This window comes from Engystomops pustulosus, unplaced genomic scaffold (genome assembly GCF_040894005.1).
Source record: "Engystomops pustulosus unplaced genomic scaffold, aEngPut4.maternal MAT_SCAFFOLD_169, whole genome shotgun sequence".
In the NCBI taxonomy this organism is placed as follows: domain Eukaryota; kingdom Metazoa; phylum Chordata; class Amphibia; order Anura; family Leptodactylidae; genus Engystomops; species Engystomops pustulosus.
In genome coordinates, this window is record NW_027285049.1 from 192,743 (window position 1) to 218,747 (window position 26,005).

Genomic DNA, 26,005 nt, shown 5'->3' on the forward strand with positions numbered 1-26,005 from the left:
CCTGAGTTACATCCTGTATTATACCCCAGAGCTGCACTCACTATTCTGCTGCTGGTGCAGTCACTGTGTACATACATGACATTACTTATCCTGTACTGATCCTGAGTTACATCCTGTATTATACTCCAGAGCTGCACTCACTATTCTGCTGCTGGTGCAGTCACTGTGTACATACATGACATTACTTATCCTGTACTGATCCTGAGTTACCTCCTGTATTATACTCCAGAGCTGCACTCACTATTCTGCTGCTGGTGCAGTCACTGTGTACATACATGACATTACTTATCCTGTACGGATCCTGAGTTACATCCTGTATTATACCCCAGAGCTGCACTCACTATTCTGCTGCTGGTGCAGTCACTGTGTACATACATGACATTACTTATCCTGTACTGATCCTGAGTTACATCCTGTATTATACTCCAGAGCTGCACTCACTATTCTGCTGCTGGTGCAGTCACCGTGTACATACATGACATTACTTATCCTGTACTGATCCTGAGTTACATCCTGTATTATACTCCAGAGCTGCACTCACTATTCTGCTGCTGGTGCAGTCACTGTGTGCATACATGACATTACTTATCCTGTACTGATCCTGAGTTACATCCTGTATTATACCCCAGAGCTGCACTCACTATTCTGCTGCTGGTGCAGTCACTGTACATACATGACATTACTTATCCTGTACTGATCCTGAGTTACATCCTGTATTATACCCCAGAGCTGCACTCACTATTCTGCTGCTGGTGCAGTCACTGTGTACATACATGACATTACTTATCCTGTACTGATCCTGAGTTACATCCTGTATTATACCCCAGAGCTGTACTCACTATTCTGCTGCTGGTGCAGTCACTGTGTACATACATAACATTACTTATCCTGTACTGATCCTGAGTTACATCCTGTATTATACCCCAGAGCTGCACTCACTATTCTGCTGCTGGTGCAGTCACTGTGTACATACATAACATTACTTATCCTGTACTGATCCTGAGTTACATCCTGTATTATACCCCAGAGCTGCACTCACTATTCTGCTGCTGGTGCAGTCACTGTGTACATACATGACATTACTTATCCTGTACTGATCCTGAGTTACATCCTGTATTATACCCCAGAGCTGCACTCACTATTCTGCTGCTGGTGCAGTCACTGTACATACATGACATTACTTATCCTGTACTGATCCTGAGTTACATCCTGTATTATACTCCAGAGCTGCACTCACTATTCTGCTGGTGCAGTCACTGTGTACATACATGACATTACTTATCCTGTACTGATCCTGAGTTACATCCTGTATTATACCCCAGAGCTGCACTCACTATTCTGCTGCTGGTGCAGTCACTGTGTACATACATGACATTACTTATCCGGTACTGATCCTGAGTTACATCCTGTATTATACTCCAGAGCTGCACTCACTATTCTGCTGCTGGTGCAGTCACTGTGTACATACATGACATTACTTATCCTGTACTGATCCTGAGTTACATCCTGTATTATACCCCAGAGCTGCACTCACTATTCTGCTGCTGGTGCAGTCACTGTGTACATACATGACATTACTTATCCTGTACAGATCCTGAGTTACATCCTGTATTATACCCCAGAGCTGCACTCACTATTCTGCTGCTGGTGCAGTCACTGTGTACATACATGACATTACTTATCCTGTACTGATCCTGAGTTACATCCTGTATTATACTCCAGAGCTGCACTCACTATTCTGCTGCTGGTGCAGTCACTGTGTACATACATGACATTACTTATCCTGTACTGATCCTGAGTTACATCCTGTATTATACTCCAGAGCTGCACTCACTATTCTGCTGGTGCAGTCACTGTGTACATACATGACATTACTTATCCTGTACTGATCCTGAGTTACATCCTGTATTATACTCCAGAGCTGCACTCACTATTCTGCTGCTGGTGCAGTCACTGTGTACATACATGACATTACTTATCCTGTACTGATCCTGAGTTACATCCTGTATTATACTCCAGAGCTGCACTCACTATTCTGCTGGTGCAGTCACTGTGTACATACATGACATTACTTATCCTGTACTGATCCTGAGTTACATCCTGTATTATACTCCAGAGCTGCACTCACTATTCTACTGCTGGTGCAGTCACTGTGTACATACATGACATTACTTATCCTGTACTGATCCTGAGTTACATCCTGTATTATACTCCAGAGCTGCACTCACTATTCTGCTGGTGCAGTCACTGTGTACATACATGACATTACTTATCCTGTACTGATCCTGAGTTACATCCTGTATTATACCCCAGAGCTGCACTCACTATTCTACTGCTGGTGCAGTCACTGTGTACATACATGACATTACTTATCCTGTACTGATCCTGAGTTACATCCTGTATTATACTCCAGAGCTGCACTCACTATTCTGCTGGTGCAGTCACTGTGTACATACATGACATTACTTATCCTGTACTGATCCTGAGTTACATCCTGTATTATACTCCAGAGCTGCACTCACTATTCTGCTGCTGGTGCAGTCACTGTGTACATACATGACATTACTTATCCTGTACTGATCCTGAGTTACATCCTGTATTATACCCCAGAGCTGCACTCACTATACTGCTGCTGGTGCAGTCACTGTGTACATACATGACATTACTTATCCTGTACTGATCCTGAGTTACATCCTGTATTATACTCCAGAGCTGCACTCACTATTCTGCTGCTGGTGCAGTCACTGTGTACATACATGACATTACTTATCCTGTACTGATCCTGAGTTACATCCTGTATTATACCCCAGAGCTGCACTCACTATTCTGCTGCTGGGGCAGTCACTGTGTACATACATGACATTACTTATCCTGTACTGATCCTGAGTTACATCCTGTATTATACTCCAGAGCTGCACTCACTATTCTGCTGCTGGTGCAGTCACTGTGTACATACATGACATTACTTATCCTGTACTGATCCTGAGTTACATCCTGTATTATACTCCAGAGCTGCACTCACTATTCTGCTGCTGGTGCAGTCACTGTGTACATACATGACATTACTTATCCTATACTGATCCTGAGTTACATCCTGTATTATACCCCAGAGCTGCACTCACTATTCTGCTGCTGGTGCAGTCACTGTGTACATACATGACATTACTTATCCTGTACTGATCCTGAGTTACATCCTGTATTATACCCCAGAGCTGCACTCACTATTCTGCTGCTGGTGCAGTCACTGTGTATATACATGACATTACTTATCCTGTACTGATCCTGAGTTACATCCTGTATTATACCCCAGAGCTGCACTCACTATTCTGCTGCTGGTGCAGTCACTGTGTACATACATGACATTACTTATCCTGTACTGATCCTGAGTTACATCCTGTATTATACTCCAGAGCTGCACTCACTATTCTGCTGCTGGTGGTGCAGTCACTGTGTACATACATGACATAACTTATCCTGTACTGATCCTGAGTTACATCCTGTATTATACTCCAGAGCTGCACTCACTATTCTGCTGCTGGTGCAGTCACTGTGTACATACATGACATTACTTATCCTGTACTGATCCTGAGTTACATCCTGTATTATACTCCAGAGCTGCACTCACTATTCTGCTGCTGGTGCAGTCACTGTGTACATACATGACATTACTTATCCTGTACTGATCCTGAGTTACATCCTGTATTATACCCCAGAGCTGCACTCACTATTCTGCTGCTGGTGCAGTCACTGTGTACATACATGACATTACTTATCCTGTACTGATCCTGAGTTACATCCTGTATTATACTCCAGAGCTGCACTCACTATTCTGCTGCTGGTGCAGTCACTGTGTACATACATGACATTACTTATCCTGTACTGATCCTGAGTTACATCCTGTTTCCCCCTCTCACCACGACAGCACCCAACCAGAGAGAGGGATCCGCCTCCAGGGACAGGAAACCCAGACTTCAAATTCTGCGGTACGCCCTACCTCCTTCAGTGGTTTCCTGTCCCTGACGGGGGATCCAGTGAGTCTCGGTGAGGCTCAGGAGTCGCGGTGAAAGGGGGGAATGGGAGTCCCAGGTACCCCCAGGTGGATGCACAGGTCCCCCGCCGAGGCTTACCGGAGGGTGGTCACTCGGCGGCGGTGGAGAGGTGAATGCTGCGAGGTGCAGTGCAGTCTGTGGGTGCGGGCGGACTCCGGCACGCCTCCGATCCGGAGTGGAGGCGTGTGTGGAAGGGCGGCTGAGCGCTGGCTTCTTCCTCCCCGCGGTGGTCTTCTCCAAAATGGCACTGAATCCACTTCCGGTGAGGACCGGAAGTGACGCGCCGCCCAGCGTCCACATGGGAAATGACGTCAGAGGCGGGAATTTTAAAAGGAGATCCCACACAGGAGTCCTGTGTGTTGTTTCTAGCACCCACAGCCAGCCACAGGAGTTGCTCCAGTCGTGGATGAAACGGAGCTGTATCCTCACCACTGAATAAGATGAGTTCTAATGAAGGTGGTAGAGAGTCGGTGGACACCGCTACGGTAAAGTTTGAGTAGGGGGATAGTCCGCTGATTGGTGAGTGTGGCCTTACCATGCCTTTAAACTGGTTCTGATGATGTCTTATGTGATTCTTATTTTAGAGGGAAGAATCTCGTAAGGGGAAAGCCACTGTAAAGTCTAAGCATCGTGCATGTAGAATCTGTGGAGATAATCTGCCTGACTCTTATTTAAAACCTAACTGTGACCAGTGTGTTCAGTGCCTGTTAGCACAAGAGCAGTCGACCTTGTTTGAATCCATGCGTATGCTAATCCAGCAGGAGGTGCGTAGTTCTGTGCAAGAAATAAGGAGATCCCTCAGGTCAGAGAATTCCCCAGGCACTTCCAGGCAGCTTGAAGATTCTGGCCCTAGTTCGGGAGAATCATCTGAGTCAGAAGAGGAGGACAGGTCAGGCAGACCCCTGTTTCCTATAGAGGATATTGATCATCTGGTGAAATTAGTAAGATCAACTATGGAGTTAGAAGATGAAAAGGAAGAACGCTCTGTAACAGACGTTATGTTCCAGGGTCTAGGAGAAAAGAAGAGAAAGGTTTTTCCTATCCATGAGAATATTTCCTCCCTTATCCAGGCAGAATGGCGCAAAGCGGACAAGAAGGTTTTTATCCCTAGAGCTATGAAGCGGAAGTATCCCTTTCCTGAGAAGGAGACAGAGATTTGGGACAAGGCGCCGAAGGTAGATGTTGCCGTTTCTAAAGTGTCTAGAAAGAGTGCGCTTCCAGTTGAGGATTCAGGTGTGCTTAAAGATCCTATGGATAAAAAGGCAGATGGCTTCTTAAGGCGTTCCTGGGAAGCAGCAGCGGGCGCATTCAAACCCAACGTCGCGGCTACATGCGTCTCTAGGTCTCTTTTTGTTTGGCTTTCCCAGCTGGAGGAGAAGATTAAGGCTGGTGCATCCAGGTCACATCTTATCTCGGAGGTTACCACTGCACAGAAAGCCTCTGCCTTCTTAGCTGATGCCTCGGTGGACGCCTTAAGGTTATCAGCAAGATCGGTAGCCTTATCTAATTCTGCCAGAAGGGCCTTATGGCTGAAAAACTGGACAGGTGACCTTCCATCTAAAAGTCATCTGTGTAGTATTCCCTGTGAGGGGGAATTCTTGTTTGGGTCTGCACTAGACAACATCTTGGAAAAGGCAGCTGACAGGAAGAGAGGTTTTCCTAGTACAAGGCCTCAAGAGAGGAAGTTTTTTCGCCCCTCAAGGCGATTTAGATCTCCTCAGAGATCCGGAGACAAGAAAGAGGGGTGGTGACCCTCTAGGACAGTGATGGCTAACCTATGGCACTGGTGCCAGAGGTGGCACTCGGAGCCCTTTCTGTGGGCACTCAGGCCATCACCAGAGAGGACTCCAGGTATCTTCCTACAGTCCCAGACAGCCCAGGACTTGCTGTGCACAGAGCTATGTTAAAGTGACAACTGTACCTGGGACTATTTTCTGCTTTATTGGTGTCCTCAGGTGCTGGTATCGATGAAAACTGTGACAGAGCAGGGAGTATAAATCACAAATTAAATTTCTGTGTTTGCACTTTGCGATAAATAAGCAGGTCTTTGTTGTAGTTTGGGCACTCGGCCTCTAAAAGGTTTGCCATCACTGGTCTAGGAGGTCTAAGGGATTCATGTTTTCCCGGCCTCAGGATTCCAGTAAACATCCCGGTCAGCAATGACGCCAGGGGTCCTGTGGGGGGAAGGCTCTCCCTGTTCAAGGAGGAGTGGAGCAAGATTTCAGGGAGCAAATGGATTTTGGGGATCATACAAGATGGCCTAAAATTACCTTTTCTATCCCCTCCCCCACAGCGTTTCAAGATAACCTCAGTGGCCGGAAGAGCAGAAAGACAGGTTCTGGAGACCGAAGTAAGATCCTTACTGAGAAAGGAGGTGCTACGGCGGGTGCCACTGCAGGATCGAGGGACAGGATTTTATTCAACCCTGTTCCTTATAAAGAAACCGGACGGCACATTCCGGACCATTATAAATTTAAGACCACTAAACTGCTACCTACAGGTGGAAAAATTCAAGATGGAATCGATAAAGTCAACCGTAAACCTGCTCTTTCAGGATTGTTTTATGGCTTCCATAGACTTAGCGGATGCATATTACCACGTCCCTATTCATCCGGACAGTCAGAGATTCCTGAGAGTGGCGGTGATGATGGAGGGCAAGATAGAGCACCTCCAATTCAGGGCTCTACCCTTTGGAGTGGCGATAGCACCGAGAGTTTTCACAAAACTAATATCAGAAGTGGGAGCCTACATACGAAGATATCAGGGCACCTTTGTGCCATATCTAGACGACTTCCTGCTGATCGCAGGTTCGGCAGAGAAGTTGCAGACCTTCATAAGGGTGGTGATGAAGATCCTACATCGCCTGGGCTGGATGATAAATTTGAAGAAGTCCTCCCTTACTCCGGCCAGATCAAAGATATTTCTCGGCATCACATTAGATTCCACTCAGCAGAAATCTTTTCTTCCTCAGGACAAGGTGGTGAAGATTGTAGCCTCAGTGGAAAAGCTGTACAGACAGCCATCCCCTACCATAAGGGACATTATGAGGACTCTAGGTCTCTTTACAGCGGCAATTCCAGCGGTGCTCTGGGCGATGTATCACGCAAGGCCCTAACAGCTCTTCATGTTGGAAAACTGGAGGGGGGACCAGTCCTCCTTGGACCAGAGGATTACACTTCCCCAACAGATCCTGGATTCCCTGAGATGGTGGCTAAGAGAAGAGAACCTCCAGGCAGGCAGGCCTTGGAGAGAGGAGAACCCCCTATCCATGATTACGGATGCGAGCTCTACGGGTTGGGGAGCTCAGGTCAGGGGACTCTTGTTCCAGGGGGCATGGAACGAGGAATCCAGGAAGAAGTCCTCAAATTACAGAGAATTAGAAGCCATCCTGCAGGCAATCAGACGGGCTCTGCCGATGATTCGGGGGACAGACCTGAAGATTGCCTCGGACAATGTCACAGCGGTGGCGTTCGTGAATCGCCAGGGGGGTACCCGAAGCGGGTCCTTAATGAACCTCTCGCATCAGATTCTAGACCTGGCGGAAGCCAATCTAAGATCAATATCGGCGGTTCATATAAGGGGCAAGGACAATCTGCAGGCAGACTTCCTAAGCCGTCATCTCTTACGTCAGGGAGAGTGGTCCCTGAATCGGAGGGTGTTCTCCAAGATAACCAGACTCTGGGGTCAACCAGAGGTAGATTTATTCGCCACAAGAAAGAACAGACAGGTCAGGCTCTTCTGCTCCCTAGACCCGAGGGACCAATCCTTAAGTTTGGATTCCTTCTCAATCAAGTGGAACTTCAGCCTAGCCTATGCATTTCCACCCCTGTCTATTCTCCCAAGGGTTCTGAAGAAAATACATACATGACATTACTTATCCTGTACTGATCCTGAGTTACATCCTGTATTATACCCCAGAGCTGCACTCACTATTCTGCTGCTGGTGCAGTCACTGTACATACATGACATTACTTATCCTGTACTGATCCTGAGTTACATCCTGTATTATACCCCAGAGCTGCTCTCACTATTCTGCTGCTGGTGCAGTCACTGTGTACATACATGACATTACTTATCCTGTACTGATCCTGAGTTACATCCTGTATTATACCCCAGAGCTGCACTCACTATTCTGCTGCTGGTGCAGTCACTGTGTACATACATGACATTACTTATCCTGTACTGATCCTGAGTTACATCCTGTATTATACCCCAGAGCTGCACTCACTATTCTGCTGCTGGTGCAGTCACTGTACATACATGACATTACTTATCCTGTACTGATCCTGAGTTACATCCTGTATTATACTCCAGAGCTGCACTCACTATTCTGCTGCTGGAGCAGTCACTGTGTACATACATGACATTACTTATCCTGTACTGATCCTGAGTTACATCCTGTATTATACCCCAGAGCTGCACTCACTATTCTGCTGCTGGTGCAGTCACTGTGTACATACATGACATTACTTATCCTGTACTGATCCTGAGTTACATCCTGTATTATACTCCAGAGCTGCACTCACTACTCTGCTGCTGGTGCAGTCACTGTGTACATACATGACATTACTTATCCTGTACTGATCCTGAGTTACATCCTGTATTATATGCCAGAGCTGCACTCACTATTCTGCTGCTGGTGCAGTCACTGTGTACATACATGACATTACTTATCCTGTACTGATCCTGAGTTACATCCTGTATTATACCCCAGAGGTGCACTCACTATTCTGCTGCTGGTGCAGTCACTGTGTACATACATGACATTACTTATCCTGTACTGATCCTGAGTTACATCCTGTATTATACTCCAGAGCTGCACTCACTATTCTGCTGCTGGTGCAGTCACTGTGTACATACATGACATTACTTATCCTGTACTGATCCTGAGTTACATCCTGTATTATACTCCAGAGCTGCACTCACTATTCTGCTGCTGGTGCAGTCACTGTGTACATACATGACATTACTTATCCTGTACTGATCCTGAGTTACATCCTGTATTATACTCCAGAGCTGCACTCACTATTCTGCTGCTGGTGCAGTCACTGTGTACATACATGACATTACTTATCCTGTACTGATCCTGAGTTACATCCTGTATTATACTCCAGAGCTGCACTCACTATTCTGCTGCTGGTGCAGTCACTGTGTACATACATGACATTACTTATCCTGTACTGATCCTGAGTTACATCCTGTATTATACCCCAGAGCTGCACTCACTATTCTGCTGCTGGTGCAGTCACTGTGTACATACATGACATTACTTATCCTGTACTGATCCTGAGTTACATCCTGTATTATACTCCAGAGCTGCACTCACTATTCTGCTGCTGGTGCAGTCACTGTGTACATACATGACATTACTTATCCTATACTGATCCTGAGTTACATCCTGTATTATACCCCAGAGCTGCACTCACTATTCTGCTGCTGGTGCAGTCACTGTGTACATACATGACATTACTTATCCTGTACTGATCCTGAGTTACATCCTGTATTATACACCAGAGCTGCACTCACTATTCTGCTGCTGGTGCAGTCACTGTGTACATACATGACATTACTTATCCTGTACTGATCCTGAGTTACATCCTGTATTATACCCCAGAGCTGCACTCACTATTCTGCTGCTGGTGCAGTCACTGTACATACATGACATTACTTATCCTGTACTGATCCTGAGTTACATCCTGTATTATACTCCAGAGCTGCACTCACTATTCTGCTGCTGGAGCAGTCACTGTGTACATACATGACATTACTTATCCTGTACTGATCCTGAGTTACATCCTGTATTATACCCCAGAGCTGCACTCACTATTCTGCTGCTGGTGCAGTCACTGTGTACATACATGACATTACTTATCCTGTACTGATCCTGAGTTACATCCTGTATTATACTCCAGAGCTGCACTCACTATTCTGCTGCTGGTGCAGTCACTGTGTACATACATGACATTACTTATCCTGTACTGATCCTGAGTTACATCCTGTATTATACCCCAGAGCTGCACTCACTATTCTGCTGCTGGTGCAGTCACTGTGTACATACATGACATTACTTATCCTGTACTGATCCTGAGTTACATCCTGTATTATACCCCAGAGCTGCACTCACTATTCTGCTGCTGGTGCAGTCACTGTACATACATGACATTACTTATCCTGTACTGATCCTGAGTTACATCCTGTATTATACTCCAGAGCTGCACTCACTATTCTGCTGCTGGAGCAGTCACTGTGTACATACATGACATTACTTATCCTGTACTGATCCTGAGTTACATCCTGTATTATACCCCAGAGCTGCACTCACTATTCTGCTGCTGGTGCAGTCACTGTGTACATACATGACATTACTTATCCTGTACTGATCCTGAGTTACATCCTGTATTATACTCCAGAGCTGCACTCACTACTCTGCTGCTGGTGCAGTCACTGTGTACATACATGACATTACTTATCCTGTACTGATCCTGAGTTACATCCTGTATTATACTCCAGAGCTGCACTCACTATTCTGCTGCTGGTGCAGTCACTGTGTACATACATGACATTACTTATCCTGTACTGATCCTGAGTTACATCCTGTATTATACCCCAGAGCTGCACTCACTATTCTGCTGCTGGTGCAGTCACTGTGTACATACATGACATTACTTATCCTGTACTGATCCTGAGTTACATCCTGTATTATACTCCAGAGCTGCACTCACTATTCTGCTGCTGGTGCAGTCACTGTGTACATACATGACATTACTTATCCTGTACTGATCCTGAGTTACATCCTGTATTATACCCCAGAGCTGCACTCACTATTCTGCTGCTGGTGCAGTCACTGTGTACATACATGACATTACTTATCCTGTACTGATCCTGAGTTACATCCTGTATTATACCCCAGAGCTGCACTCACTATTCTGCTGCTGGTGCAGTCACTGTGTACATACATGACATTACTTATCCTGTACTGATCCTGAGTTACATCCTGTATTATACTCCAGAGCTGCACTCACTATTCTGCTGCTGGTGCAGTCACTGTGTACATACATGACATTACTTATCCTGTACTGATCCTGAGTTACATCCTGTATTATACTCCAGAGCTGCACTCACTATTCTGCTGCTGGTGCAGTTACTGTGTACATACATGACATTACTTATCCTGTACTGATCCTGAGTTACATCCTGTATTATACCCCAGAGCTGCACTCACTATTCTGCTGCTGGTGCAGTCACTGTGTACATACATGACATTACTTATCCTGTACTGATCCTGAGTTACATCCTGTATTATACTCCAGAGCTGCACTCACTATTCTGCTGCTGGTGCAGTCACTGTGTACATACATGACATTACTTATCCTGTACTGATCCGGAGTTACATCCTGTATTATACTCCAGAGCTGCACTCACTATTCTGCTGCTGGTGCACTCACTGTGTACATACATGACATTACTTATCCTGTACTGATCCTGAGTTACATCATGTATTATACTCCAGAGCTGCACTCACTATTCTGCTGCTGGTGCAGTCACTGTGTACATACATGACATTACTTATCCTGTACTGATCCTGAGTTACATCCTGTATTATACTCCAGAGCTGCACTCACTATTCTGCTGCTGGTGCAGTTACTGTGTACATACATGACATTACTTATCCTGTACTGATCCTGAGTTACATCATGTATTATACTCCAGAGCTGCACTCACTATTCTGCTGCTGGCGCAGTCACTGTACATACATGACATTACTTATCCTGTACTGATCCTGAGTTACATCCTGTATTATACCCCAGAGCTGCACTCACTATTCTGCTGCTGGTGCAGTCACTGTGTACATACATGACATTACTTATCCTGTACTGATCCTGAGTTACATCCTGTATTATACTCCAGAGCTGCACTCACTATTCTGCTGCTGGTGCAGTCACTGTGTACATACATGACATTACTTATCCTGTACTGATCCTGAGTTACATCCTGTATTATACCCCAGAGCTGCACTCACTATTCTGCTGCTGGTGCAGTCACTGTGTACATACATGACATTACTTATCCTGTACTGATCCTGAGTTACATCCTGTATTATACCCCAGAGCTGCACTCACTATTCTGCTGCTGGTGCAGTCACTGTGTACATACATGACATTACTTATCCTGTACTGATCCTGAGTTACATCCTGTATTATACCCCAGAGCTGCACTCACTATTCTACTGCTGGTGCAGTCACTGTGTACATACATGACATTACTTATCCTGTACTGATCCTGAGTTACATCCTGTATTATACTCCAGAGCTGCACGCACTATTCTGCTGCTGGTGCAGTCACTGTGTACATACATGACATTACTTATCCTGTACTGATCCTGAGTTACATCCTGTATTATACCCCAGAGCTGCACTCACTATTCTGCTGCTGGTGCAGTCACTGTGTACATACATGACATTACTTATCCTGTACTGATCCTGAGTTACATCCTGTATTATACCCCAGAGCTGCACTCACTATTCTGCTGCTGGTGCAGTCACTGTGTACATACATGACATTACTTATCCTGTACTGATCCTGAGTTACATCCTGTATTATACCCCAGAGCTGCACTCACTATTCTACTGCTGGTGCAGTCACTGTGTACATACATGACATTACTTATCCTGTACTGATCCTGAGTTACATCCTGTATTATACCCCAGAGCTGCACTCACTATTCTGCTGCTGGTGCAGTCACTGTGTACATACATGACATTACTTATCCTGTACTGATCCTGAGTTACATCCTGTATTATACTCCAGAGCTGCACTCACTATTCTGCTGCAGGTGCAGTCACTGTGTACATACATGACATTACTTATCCTGTACTGATCCTGAGTTACATCCTGTATTATACTCCAGAGCTGCACTCACTATTCTGCTGCTGGTGTATATATACTCACCTTCTTCTTGGCGGTGATGCGTGGCAGCAGTCCGCTCTTCTCCCAGTGATCCAGTATCAGCTTCTCGTACTCATAGGAGGGGAAGAAGCAGACGAGACCCCCGGGGACCACGTTACATAAATTTACAAGAATGCGTCCGGTTTCGTCCATCTGTCATAAACACAACATTATTCTCGGTGCATTGTGGGCGGGCACTATACAGACCCCAGTGGGTGCTGGGCCGGTGATTACCATATCAGGACGGCCTCTCTTCTCGTAGGTGAACTCCAGCTGCTGATTGGTGGGGCCGCTGCAGAGCACTATGGGTAGGATGTTCTCTGGTGGGATCACATGGCCTGTAGATGGATGTGCATGAGGACAGGTCATACAGGACGGGCGCAGGACACGTATGACAGAGAGGGGGCGCCACTCACCACACGAGAACTCCACGATCCGCTCCGGGAGGAGTCCGGCCGCTATCAGTAACTGCTGCTTAAAGTCAGAGACCTGCGGAGAGATGACATGACCTCCATTATACCGGATGTACGGATGGGGGGGGGGGCTAGGAGGAGCGGGGGCAGGGTCTCACCGGCTGCATGGTCCCCCCAGCAATGATCACCGAGCGACAGTCCTGCAGGACCTCACAGAAGTGCACCGCCGGGTTCAGCATCAGGAACTTCAGGCTGCACTGCGCTAGTGTACCTGCAGGGGGAGACATACACATATGTCAGGACATGGGGGTCATCCACTACAGCTCTGACACCCTGCATCGTGACCTACCCATAATGCATCACACCCACAGGGAGGGGCGCCACCTACCCTGCTGCTGCACCACCACGCGCCCGTCCTGGTTGGCATTGGTCAGTGCAAACAGGAAGCTCTCAATCTGCATGAGAGGAGAGGCCGAGCGCACCGGAGCCTCCTCACCCACCTCCACAGCGACCGCTGCAGGAAGACACCGGCATTACACCACCACCAGGGGGAGCTCACTACATATATATCATACACCACCACTAGGGGGAGCTCACAACATATATATCATACACCACCACTAGGGGGAGATCACTACATACAGATTATACACCACCACTAGGAGGAGATCACTACATACAGATTATACACCACCACTAGGAGGAGATCACTACATACACATTATACACCACCACTAGGGGGAGATCACTACATACACATTATACACCACCACTAGGAGGAGATCACTACATACACATTATACACCACCACTAGGGGGAGCTCACTACATACAGATTATACACCACCACTAGGGGGAGATCACTACATACATATTATACACCACCACTAGGGGGAGCTCATTACATACACATTATACACCACCACTAGGGGGAGCTCACTACATACACATTATACACCACCACTAGGAGGAGATCACTACATACAGATTATACACCACCACTAGGGGGGGGGGTCACTACATATATATCATACACCACCACTAGGGGGAGCTCACAACATATATATCATACACCACCACTAGGGGGAGATCACTACATACACATTATACACCACCACTAGGAGGAGATCACTACATACAGATTATACACCACCACTAGGAGGAGATCACTACATACAGATTATACACCACCACTAGGGGGAGCTCACTACATATATATCATACACCACCACTAGGAGGAGCTCACTACATACACATTATACACCACCACTAGGGGGAGATCACTACATACACATTATACACCACCACTAGGGGGAGATCACTACATACACATTATACACCACCACTAGGGGGAGCTCACTACATACACATTATACACCACCACTAGGGGGAGATCACTACATACAGATTATACACCACCACTAGGGGGAGATCACTACATACACATTATACACCACCACTAGGGGGAGATCACTACATACAGATTATACACCACCACTAGGGGGAGCTCACTACATACACATTATACACCACCACTAGGAGGAGATCACTACATACACATTATACACCACCACTAGGGGGAGATCACTACATACAGATTATACACCACCACTAGGGGGAGATCACTACATACACATACACCACCACTAGGAGGAGATCACTACATACACATTATACACCACCACTAGGAGGAGATCACTACATACACATTATACACCACCACTAGGGGGGATCACTACATACAGATTATACACCACCACTAGGAGGAGCTCACTACATACAGATTATACATCACCACTAGGAGGAGCTCACTACATACACATTATACACCACCACTAGGAGGAGCTCACTACATACACATTATACACCACCACTAGGGGGAGATCACTACATACACATTATACACCACCACTAGGGGAGATAACTACATACACATTATACACCACCACTAGGGGAGATCACTACATACACATTATACACCACCACTAGGGGAGATAACTACATACACATTATACACCACCACTAGGGGGAGATCACTACATACACATTATACACCACCACTAGGGGGAGATCACTACATACAGATTATACACCACCACTAGGGGGAGATCACTACATACAGATTATACACCACCACTAGGGGAGATAACTACATACACATTATACACCACCACTAGGGGAGATAACTACATACACATTATACACCACCACTAGGGGGAGATCACTACATACACATTATACACCACCACTAGGGGGAGATCACTACATACAGATTATACACCACCACTAGGGGAGATAACTACATACACATTATACACCACCACTAGGGGAGATAACTACATACACATTATACACCACCACTAGGGGAGATAACTACATACAGATTATACACCACCACTAGGGGGAGCTCACTACATACACATTATACACCACCACTAGGGGGAGATAACTACATACACATTATACACCACCACTAGGGGAGATCACTACATACACATTATACACCACCACTAGGAGGAGCTCACTACATACAGATTATACACCACCACTAGGAGGAGCTCACTACATACACATTATACACCACCACTAGGGGGAGATCACTACATACACATTATACACCACCACTAGGGGGAGCTCACTACATACAGATTATACACCACCACTAGGAGGAGATCACTACATACACATTATACACCACCACTAGGGGGAGCTCACTACATACACATTATACACCACCACTAGGAGGAGATCACTACATAGACATTATACACCACCACTAGGGGGAGATCACTACATACAGATTATACACCACCACTAGGGGGAGATCACTACATACACATTATACACCACCACTAGGAGGAGATCACTACATACAGATTATACACCACCACTAGGGGGAGATCACTACATACACATTATACACCACCACTAGGGGGAGATCACTACATACACATTATACACCACCACTAGGAGGAGATCACTACATACAGATTATACACCACCACTAGGGGGAGCTCACTACATATATATCATACACCACCACTAGGGGGAGCTCACAACATATATATCATACACCACCACCAGGGGGAGCTCACTACATATATATCATACACCACCACCAGGGGGAGCTCTCTTCATATATATCATACACCACCACTAGGGGGAGCTCACTACATATATATCATACACCACCACCAGGAGGAGCTCTCTACATACACATTATACACCACCACTAGGAGGAGATCACTACATACAGATTATACACCACCACTAGGAGGAGATCACTACATACACATTATACACCACCACTAGGGGGAGATCACTACATACACATTATACACCACCACTAGGAGGAGATCACTACATACACATTATACACCACCACTAGGGGGAGATCACTACATACACATTATACACCACCACTAGGGGGAGATCACTACATACACATTATACACCACCACTAGGGGGAGATCACTACATACACATTATACACCACCACTAGGAGGAGATCACTACATACAGATTATACACCACCACTAGCAGGAGATCACTACATACACATTACACTACATACACATTATACACCACCACTAGGAGGAGATCACTACATACACATTATACACCACCACTAGGGGGAGATCACTACATACACATTATACACCACCACTAGGGGGAGATCACTACATACACATTATACACCACCACTAGGGGGAGATCACTACATACACATTATACACCACCACTAGGAGGAGATCACTACATACACATTATACACCACCACTAGGGGGAGATCACTACATACACATTATACACCACCACTAGGAGGAGATCACTACATACACATTATACACCACCACTAGGGGGAGATCACTACATACACATTATACACCACCACTAGGGGGAGATCACTACATACACATTATACACCACCACTAGGGGGAGATCACTACATACACATTATACACCACCACTAGGGGGAGCTCACTACATACACATTATACACCACCACTAGGAGGAGATCACTACATACACATTATACACCACCACTAGGGGGAGATCACTACATACACATTATACACCACCACTAGGAGGAGATCACTACATACACATTATACACCACCACTAGGGGGAGATCACTACATACACATTATACACCACCACTAGGAGGAGATCACTACATACAGATTATACACCACCACTAGGAGGAGATCACTACATACAGATTATACACCACCACTAGGGGGAGATCACTACATACACATTATACACCACCACTAGGAGGAGATCACTACATACAGATTATACACCACCACTAGGAGGAGATCACTACATACACATTATACACCACCACTAGGGGGAGATCACTACATACACATTATACACCACCACTAGGGGGAGATCACTACATACAGATTATACACCACCACTAGGAGGAGATCACTACATACAGATTATACACCACCACTAGGGGGAGATCACTACATACACATTATACACCACCACTAGGAGGAGATCACTACATACAGATTATACACCACCACTAGGAGGAGATCACTACATACACATTATACACCACCACTAGGGGGAGATCACTACATACACATTATACACCACCACTAGGGGGAGATCACTACATACAGATTATACACCACCACTAGGGGGAGATCACTACATACACATTATACACCACCACTAGGGGGAGATCACTACATACAGATTATACACCACCACTAGGGGGAGCTCACTACATACACATTATACACCACCACTAGGGGGAGATCACTACATACACATTATACAACACCACTAGGGGGAGATCACTACATACAGATTATACACCACCACTAGGGGGAGCTCACTACATACACATTATACACCACCACTAGGAGGAGATCACTACATACAGATTATACACCACCACTAGGGGGAGCTCACTACATACAGATTATACACCACCACTAGGGGGAGATCACTACATACACATTATACACCACCACTAGGGGGGGGGGTCACTACATACACATTATACACCACCACTAGGGGGAGGTCACTACATACACATTATACACCACCACTAGGGGGAGCTCACTACATACAGATTATACACCACCACTAGGGGGAGATCACTACATACAGATTATACACCACCACTAGGGGGAGATCACTACATACACATTATACACCACCACTAGGGGGAGATCACTACATACACATTATACACCACCACTAGGAGGAGATCACTACATACACATTATACAGCACCACTAGGGGGAGATCACTACATACACATTATACACCACCACTAGGGGGAGCTCACTACATACACATTATACACCACCACTAGGGGGAGATCACTACATACACATTATACACCACCACTAGGGGGAGCTCTCACTACATACACATTATACACCACCACTAGGGGGAGATCACTACATACACATTATACACCACCACTAGGGGGAGATCACTACATACACATTATACACCACCACTAGGGGGAGATCACTACATACAGATTATACACCACCACTAGGGGGAGATCACTACATACAGATTATACACCACCACTAGGAGGAGATCACTACATACACATTATACACCACCACTAGGGGGAGATCACTACATACACATTATACACCACCACTAGAGGGAGATCACTACATACACATTATACACCACCACTAGGAGGAGATCACTACATACACATTATACATCACCACTAGGGAGAGATCACTACATACACATTATACACCACCACTAGGGGGAGATCACTACATACACATTATACACCACCACTAGGGGGAGATCACTATATACACATTATACACCACCACTAGGGGGAGATCACTACATACACATTATACACCACCACTAGGGGGAGATCACTACATACACATTATACACCACCACTAGGAGGAGATCACTACATACACATTATACACCACCACTAGGGGGAGCTCTCACTACATACAGATTATACACCACCACTAGGGGGAGATCACTACATACACATTATACACCACCACTAGGAGGAGATCACTACATACACATTATACACCACTACTAGGAGGAGATCACTACATACACATTATACACCACCACTAGGGGGAGATCACTACATACACATTATACACCACCACTAGGGGGAGATCACTACATACAGATTATACACCACCACTAGGGGGAGATCACTACATACACATTATACACCACCACTAGGGGGAGATCACTACATACAGATTATACACCACCACTAGGGGGAGATCACTACATACACATTATACACCACCACTAGGGGGAGATCACTACATACACATTATACACCACCACTAGGAGGAGATCACTACATACAGATTATACACCACCACTAGGGGGAGATCACTACATACACATTATACACCACCACTAGGAGGAGATCACTACATACACATTATACACCACCACTAGGGGGAGCTCACTACATACAGATTATACACCAACACTAGGAGGAGATCACTACATACACATTATACACCACCACTAGGAGGAGATCACTACATACACATTATACACCACCACTAGGGGGAGATCACTACATACACATTATACACCACCACTAGGGGGAGATCACTACATACACATTATACACCACCACTAGGAGGAGATCACTACATACAGATTATACACCACCACTAGGGGGAGATCACTACATACAGATTATACACCACCACTAGGGGGAGCTCACTACATACACATTATACACCACCACTAGGAGGAGATCACTACATACACATTATACACCACCACTAGGAGGAGATCACTACATACACATTATACACCACCACTAGGGGGAGATCACTACATACACATTATACACCACCACTAGGGGGAGCTCACTATATACACATTATACACCACCACTAGGAGGAGATCACTACATACACATTATACACCACCACTAGGGGGAGATCACTACATACACATTATACATCACCACTAGGGGGAGCTCACTACATACAGATTATACACCACCACTAGGAGGAGATCACTACATACACATTATACACCACCACTAGGGGGAGATCACTATATACACATTATACACCACCACTAGGGGGAGATCACTACATACACATTATACACCACCACTAGGGGGAGATCACTACATACACATTATACATCACCACTAGGGGGAGATCACTACATACACATTATACACCACCACTAGGGGGAGCTCACTACATACACATTATACACCACCACTAGGGGGAGATCACTACATACACATTATACACCACCACCAGGGGGAGCTCACTACATACACATTATACACCACCACTAGGGGGAGATCACTACATACACATTATACACCACCACTAGGGGGAGATCACTACATACACATTATACACCACCACTAGTAGGAGATCACTACATACACATTACACACCACCACTAGGGGGAGATCACTACATACACATTATACACCACCACTAGGGGGAGATCACTACATACAGATTATACACCACCACTAGGGGGAGATCACTACATACACATTATACACCACCACCAGGGGGAGCTCTCTACATATATATCATACACCACCACCAGGGGGAGCTCACTACATATATATCATACACCACCACTAGGGGGAGCTATGTAGCTCAGGGACCCTCTAGTGGTGTCCATAGATCTCCTGACCTTCTCCTTGGCCTTTATGATTAAGGTTCTGTAGAAACTGCTGCAGTCCTCCGGTTCTGGGTCTGTCTCTCACAGGGTTAACAACAGTCGCTCCTCGAAATTTTTCAGTGAAGCCGAACAACTTGTAAGTATAAGAAGAAGTCATGAATAATAGAGACGACAGATTCTCCTCCGTGTCATATCCTGCACCACCCCAGGAGCTATAGAACACATCGTATCTACAAGGGCAGCTACTACTGACAGAGGAGCAAATACTGAGAGTATCTATGTATGGCAACCAGAGGGGGAAGGAGACTGACTGGGAGCCTAATGGTAGCTCTATGTATGGTAACCAGAGGGGGAAGGAGACTGACTGGGAGCCTAATGGTAGCTCTATGTATGGTAACCAGAGGGGGAAGGAGACTGACTGGGAGCCTAATGGTAGCTCTATGTATGGTAACCAGAGGGGGAAGGGGACTGACTGGGAGCCTAATGGTAGCTCTATGTATGGTAACCAGAGGGGGAAGGAGACTGACTGGGAGCCTAATGGTAGCTCTATGTATGGTAACCAGAGGGGGAAGGAGACTGACTGGGAGCCTAATGGTAGCTCTATGTATGGTAACCAGAGGGGGAAGGAGACTGACTGGGAGCCTAATGGTAGCTCTATGTATGGTAACCAGAGGGGGAAGGAGACTGACTGGGAGCCTAATGGTAGCTCTATGTATGGTAACCAGAGGGGGAAGGGGACTGACTGGGAGCCTAATGGTAGCTCTATGTATGGTAACCAGAGGGGGAAGGAGACTGACTGGGAGCCTAATGATAGCTATATGTATGGTAACCAGAGGGGGGAGGAGACTGACTGGGAGCCTAATGGTAGCTCTATGTATGGCAACCAGAGGGGGAAGGAGACTGACTGGGAGCCTAATGGTAGCTCTATGTATGGCAACCAGAGGGGGAAGGAGACTGACTGGGAGCCTAATGGTAGCTCTATGTATGGCAACCAGAGGGGGGAGGAGACTGACTGGGAGCCTAATGGTAGCTATATGTATGGTAACCAGAGGGGGAAGGAGACTGACTGGGAGCCTAATGGTAGCTCTATGTATGGCAACCAGAGGGGAGAGGAGACTGACTGGGAGCTTAACGGTAGCTCTATGCACAGGAAGGATTTTTGCAAATTTATTAAACTTGAAAAACTGAAATCTCTGGTGATAAGTACTCAGCCCCTTTGCTGTGACTCTCATATGGAACTCACATGCCGTCCATTTCCTTCTGATCCTCCTTTAGATGGTTCTACTCTTTCTTTGGAGTCCAGCTGTGTTTAATTAAACTGCTTGGAATTGATTAGGAAAGGCGCACACCTGTCTATATAAGACCTCACAGCTCACGTCAGAGCACATGAGAATCATGAGGTCTAAGGAACTGCCCAAGGAGCTCAGACACAGAATTGAGGCAAAGCACAGATCTGGCCAAGGTTACAAAAGAATATCTGCAGCACCCAAGGTTCCTAAGAGCACAGAGGCCTCCATAATACTTACATGGAAGAAGTTTGGGACGACCACAACTCTTCCACGACCCGGACGTCCAGCCAAACTAAGCAATCGTGGGAGAAGACCCTTGGTGAGAGGTAAAGAAGACCCCAATATCACTGTGGCTGAGCTCCAGGGATGCAGGAGGGAGATGGGAGTCACCTATCACTGCAGCCTCCAGCAGGCTATGGGGGTAGGAATACTCATCACCGGGGGCTGAATACTCATCACCGGGGGCTCGAATACTCATCACCGGGGGGCCCGAATACTCATCACCGGGGGGCCGAGTACTCATCACCGGGGGGCCGAGTACTCATCACCGGGGGGCCGAGTACTCATCACCGGGGGGCCGAGTACTCATCACCGGGGGGCCGAGTACTCATCACCGGGGGGCCGAGTACTCATCACCGGGGGGCCGAGTACTCATCACCGGGGGGCCGAGTACTCATCACCGGGGGGCCGAGTACTCATCACCGGGGGCCGAGTACTCATCACCGGGGGGCCGAGTACTCATCACCGGGGGGCCGAGTACTCATCACCGGGGGCCGAGTACTCATCACCGGGGGGCCGAGTACTCATCACCGGGGGCCGAGTACTCATCACCGGGGGCCGAGTACTCATAACCGGGGGCCGAGTACTCATAACCGGGGGCTGAGTACTCATCACCGGGGGATATTTCAGGTTTTCGTGTTTAATAAATTAGCAAAAATATCAGGATGTCAGGATGGGGTCAGAGGTCACATTACTGGGGTCAGAGGTCACATTACTGGGGGCAGAGGTCACAATAATGAGGGGAAAAAAATAACTTTTTTGATCTCCCCAATTGGCTGCAATGAAACAAAGAGTGAAAAATTTTAATGGGTCTGATTACTTTCATATCCACTTCACGGCCCCCAGAGGGGGCAGGAGACTGACTGGGAGCCTAGTGGTACCTATATGTATGGTAACCAGAGGGGGAGGAGAATGACTGGGAGCCTAATGGTAGCTATATGTATGGTAACCAGAGGGGGAAGGAGACTGACTGGGAGCCTAGTGGTACCTATATGTATGGTAACCAGAGGGGGAGGAGAATGACTGGGAGCCTAATGGTAGCTATATGTATGGTAACCATAGGGGGAAGCAGACTGACTGGGAGCCTAATGGTAGCTATATGTATGGTAACCAGAGGGGGAAGGAGACTGACTGGGAGCCTAATGGTAGCTATATGTATGGTAACCAGAGGGGGAAGGAGACTGACTGGGAGCCTAATGGTAGCTATATGTATGGTAACCAGAGGGGGAAGGAGACTGACTGGGAGCCTAATGGTAGCTATATGTATGGTAACCAGAGGGGGCAGGAGACTGACTGGGAGCCTAGTGGTACCTATATGTATGGTAACCAGAGGGGGAAGGAGACTGAGTTTAAGGGGGGTTTAGTGACATAGCCCTATAGCGGCGCTGCTGTATAGAGAATTATATATATTGAGATCGAAATGCTGCACAGTAGTCACAGGCAACAGAGGAAATGGAAATGGGGGTCATGCCAGCAACACCCCAAATATCAGACACTGGCCTTGTGTTTATAACCCGGACCTGTGGCCACTTACCTTCCTGCTGATCATACTTTTCATACAATACTTCTGGACCTGTGCAGGAGAGAAGATGAGATGACATTAGGCAGCCCCTCGCTGGTGCCCCCCAGAGGAGAGGTAATATCCTGCTCACAAGTTCTAGATCTAGGTCGGGTATCAAATCGTCCTTTCCAGAATTCCCTCTTTTAGGTGAAACTCCTAAAAAACTCCTCCAAAGTCAAGTGACAATGAGCAGAGAAGAGTCAAATTTTACCAGAGATGAGTCAAATGTAGAGGCTGCAGGAAAGGGGCTTTTCAGACCTACCCTACCTTCAGTTCTACAGCACCTCGAACCATGGTTATTGTGTCATACTAAAGAGAAGAACCTCATCTTTCCAGCTACAGAACTGGAGATACAGGAAGTTAAATACGTAGTTGGGTATAAAAATCCGAATTCCCTGCAACTCTGATTCTGTAGATCACAGAACCACAAGCCTGATGTGACCTGAAAGATGTGATACTCATTTGCAAAAGGACACCAGCATCATGTCTGTAGGTGCTACAGAGCGCAAGATAGGGGCGTCTGAATGACCTTCCACCTGCAGCATCTGAGCATGACTCATCTCTGGCAAAATCTGACTCGTCTCTGCTCATCATAAAAACATGACTTTGTTAGGAGAGTTTTCACATAAAAGTGGAAGTGATGGAAGTAGTAGTAAAGCAGACTCACTACTGATCACAGGGGGTCTTCCAGGGTGGTCACTGACCTCATGAAGACCCCCAGGTCTGGTGTTACCCTGGCCTTCCCAGCTCTGGAGAGTCAGGGTAGAGATAACTAGGCCGGGAGCGGAGTCCTAGAGTCTTCTCCTACATCCGGATAACTTTGGCCTAGTTCTGGGATCTCACTTGTATCCGGATCTCATGACTGCTCTGCGTGTGCGGCAGCGTCTCCAGAGATGATCCACGTGCCAGCGCCTGGATCAGCGCCAGCCATGAAACATGCAGGAGGGGAGGAGACCACAGCGCAGAGCTCAGCACTCACACTACTCATGTGCAGCACACGGGGGGCGCTGGTGAGGGCAGAGACATGTACCTTGAAGAGATTGATGTTATCCACCTGACTGCAGAAGAGGAAATCATTGATGGATCTCAGAGATGTTCCTGCAGGATATACAAAGTATCACTCACATCCCCCAATGTTATATCACCAGAACCAGAACCAGAACCAACCCAGAATAAGCCAATGACCTCCTCAACAAGACATCTACATATCTATTATCTACCATCTCATAATGACCAACTATCTCTCTCCTATCTCATATCTATATATCTGTATCTATGCTATCCTTCTATCTATCTCCTATCTATCTATCTCCTATCTATCTATCTCCTATCTATCTATCTCCTATCTATCTATCTCCTATCTATCTATCTCCTATCTATCTATCTCCTATCTATCTCCTATCTATCTCCTATCTATCTCCTATCTATCTATCTATCTCATATCTATCTATATATCTATCTCATATCTATCTATCTATCTCTCTCCTATCTCTCTCCTATCTATCTCATATATATCTATCTATCTCCTATCTATCTATCTCCTATCTATCTATCTCCTATCTATCTATCTCCTATCTATCTATCTCCTATCTATCTATCTATCTCCTATCTATCTATCTATCTATCTCTCATCTCTCTCTCTCCTATCTATCTCATATCTATCTATCTCATATCTATCTATCTCATATCTATATATCTCTCTCATATCTATCTATCTCTCTCATATCTATCTATCTCCTATCTATCTCTCTCATATCTATCTATCTCTCTCATATCTATCTATCTCTCTCATATCTATCTC

General features: G+C 46.2%; 1 protein-coding gene across 1 annotated transcript in view; it reads right to left on the reverse strand.

The window, feature by feature from the left end:
* The window catches only part of DDX11 (DEAD/H-box helicase 11), a gene marked incomplete at its 5' end in the record, with an annotated part of 50,127 nt that overhangs the window by 5,674 nt on the left and 18,448 nt on the right, over positions 1-26,005 (reverse strand). The window contains 8 exons of the mRNA XM_072131890.1: positions 12,999-13,148; positions 13,230-13,333; positions 13,412-13,484; positions 13,567-13,679; positions 13,797-13,922; positions 21,088-21,208; positions 24,178-24,216; positions 25,235-25,302. Coding sequence (XP_071987991.1) covers positions 12,999-13,148; positions 13,230-13,333; positions 13,412-13,484; positions 13,567-13,679; positions 13,797-13,922; positions 21,088-21,208; positions 24,178-24,216; positions 25,235-25,302 — 794 coding nt within the window. The remainder of the gene's footprint in view (positions 1-12,998; positions 13,149-13,229; positions 13,334-13,411; positions 13,485-13,566; positions 13,680-13,796; positions 13,923-21,087; positions 21,209-24,177; positions 24,217-25,234; positions 25,303-26,005) is intronic.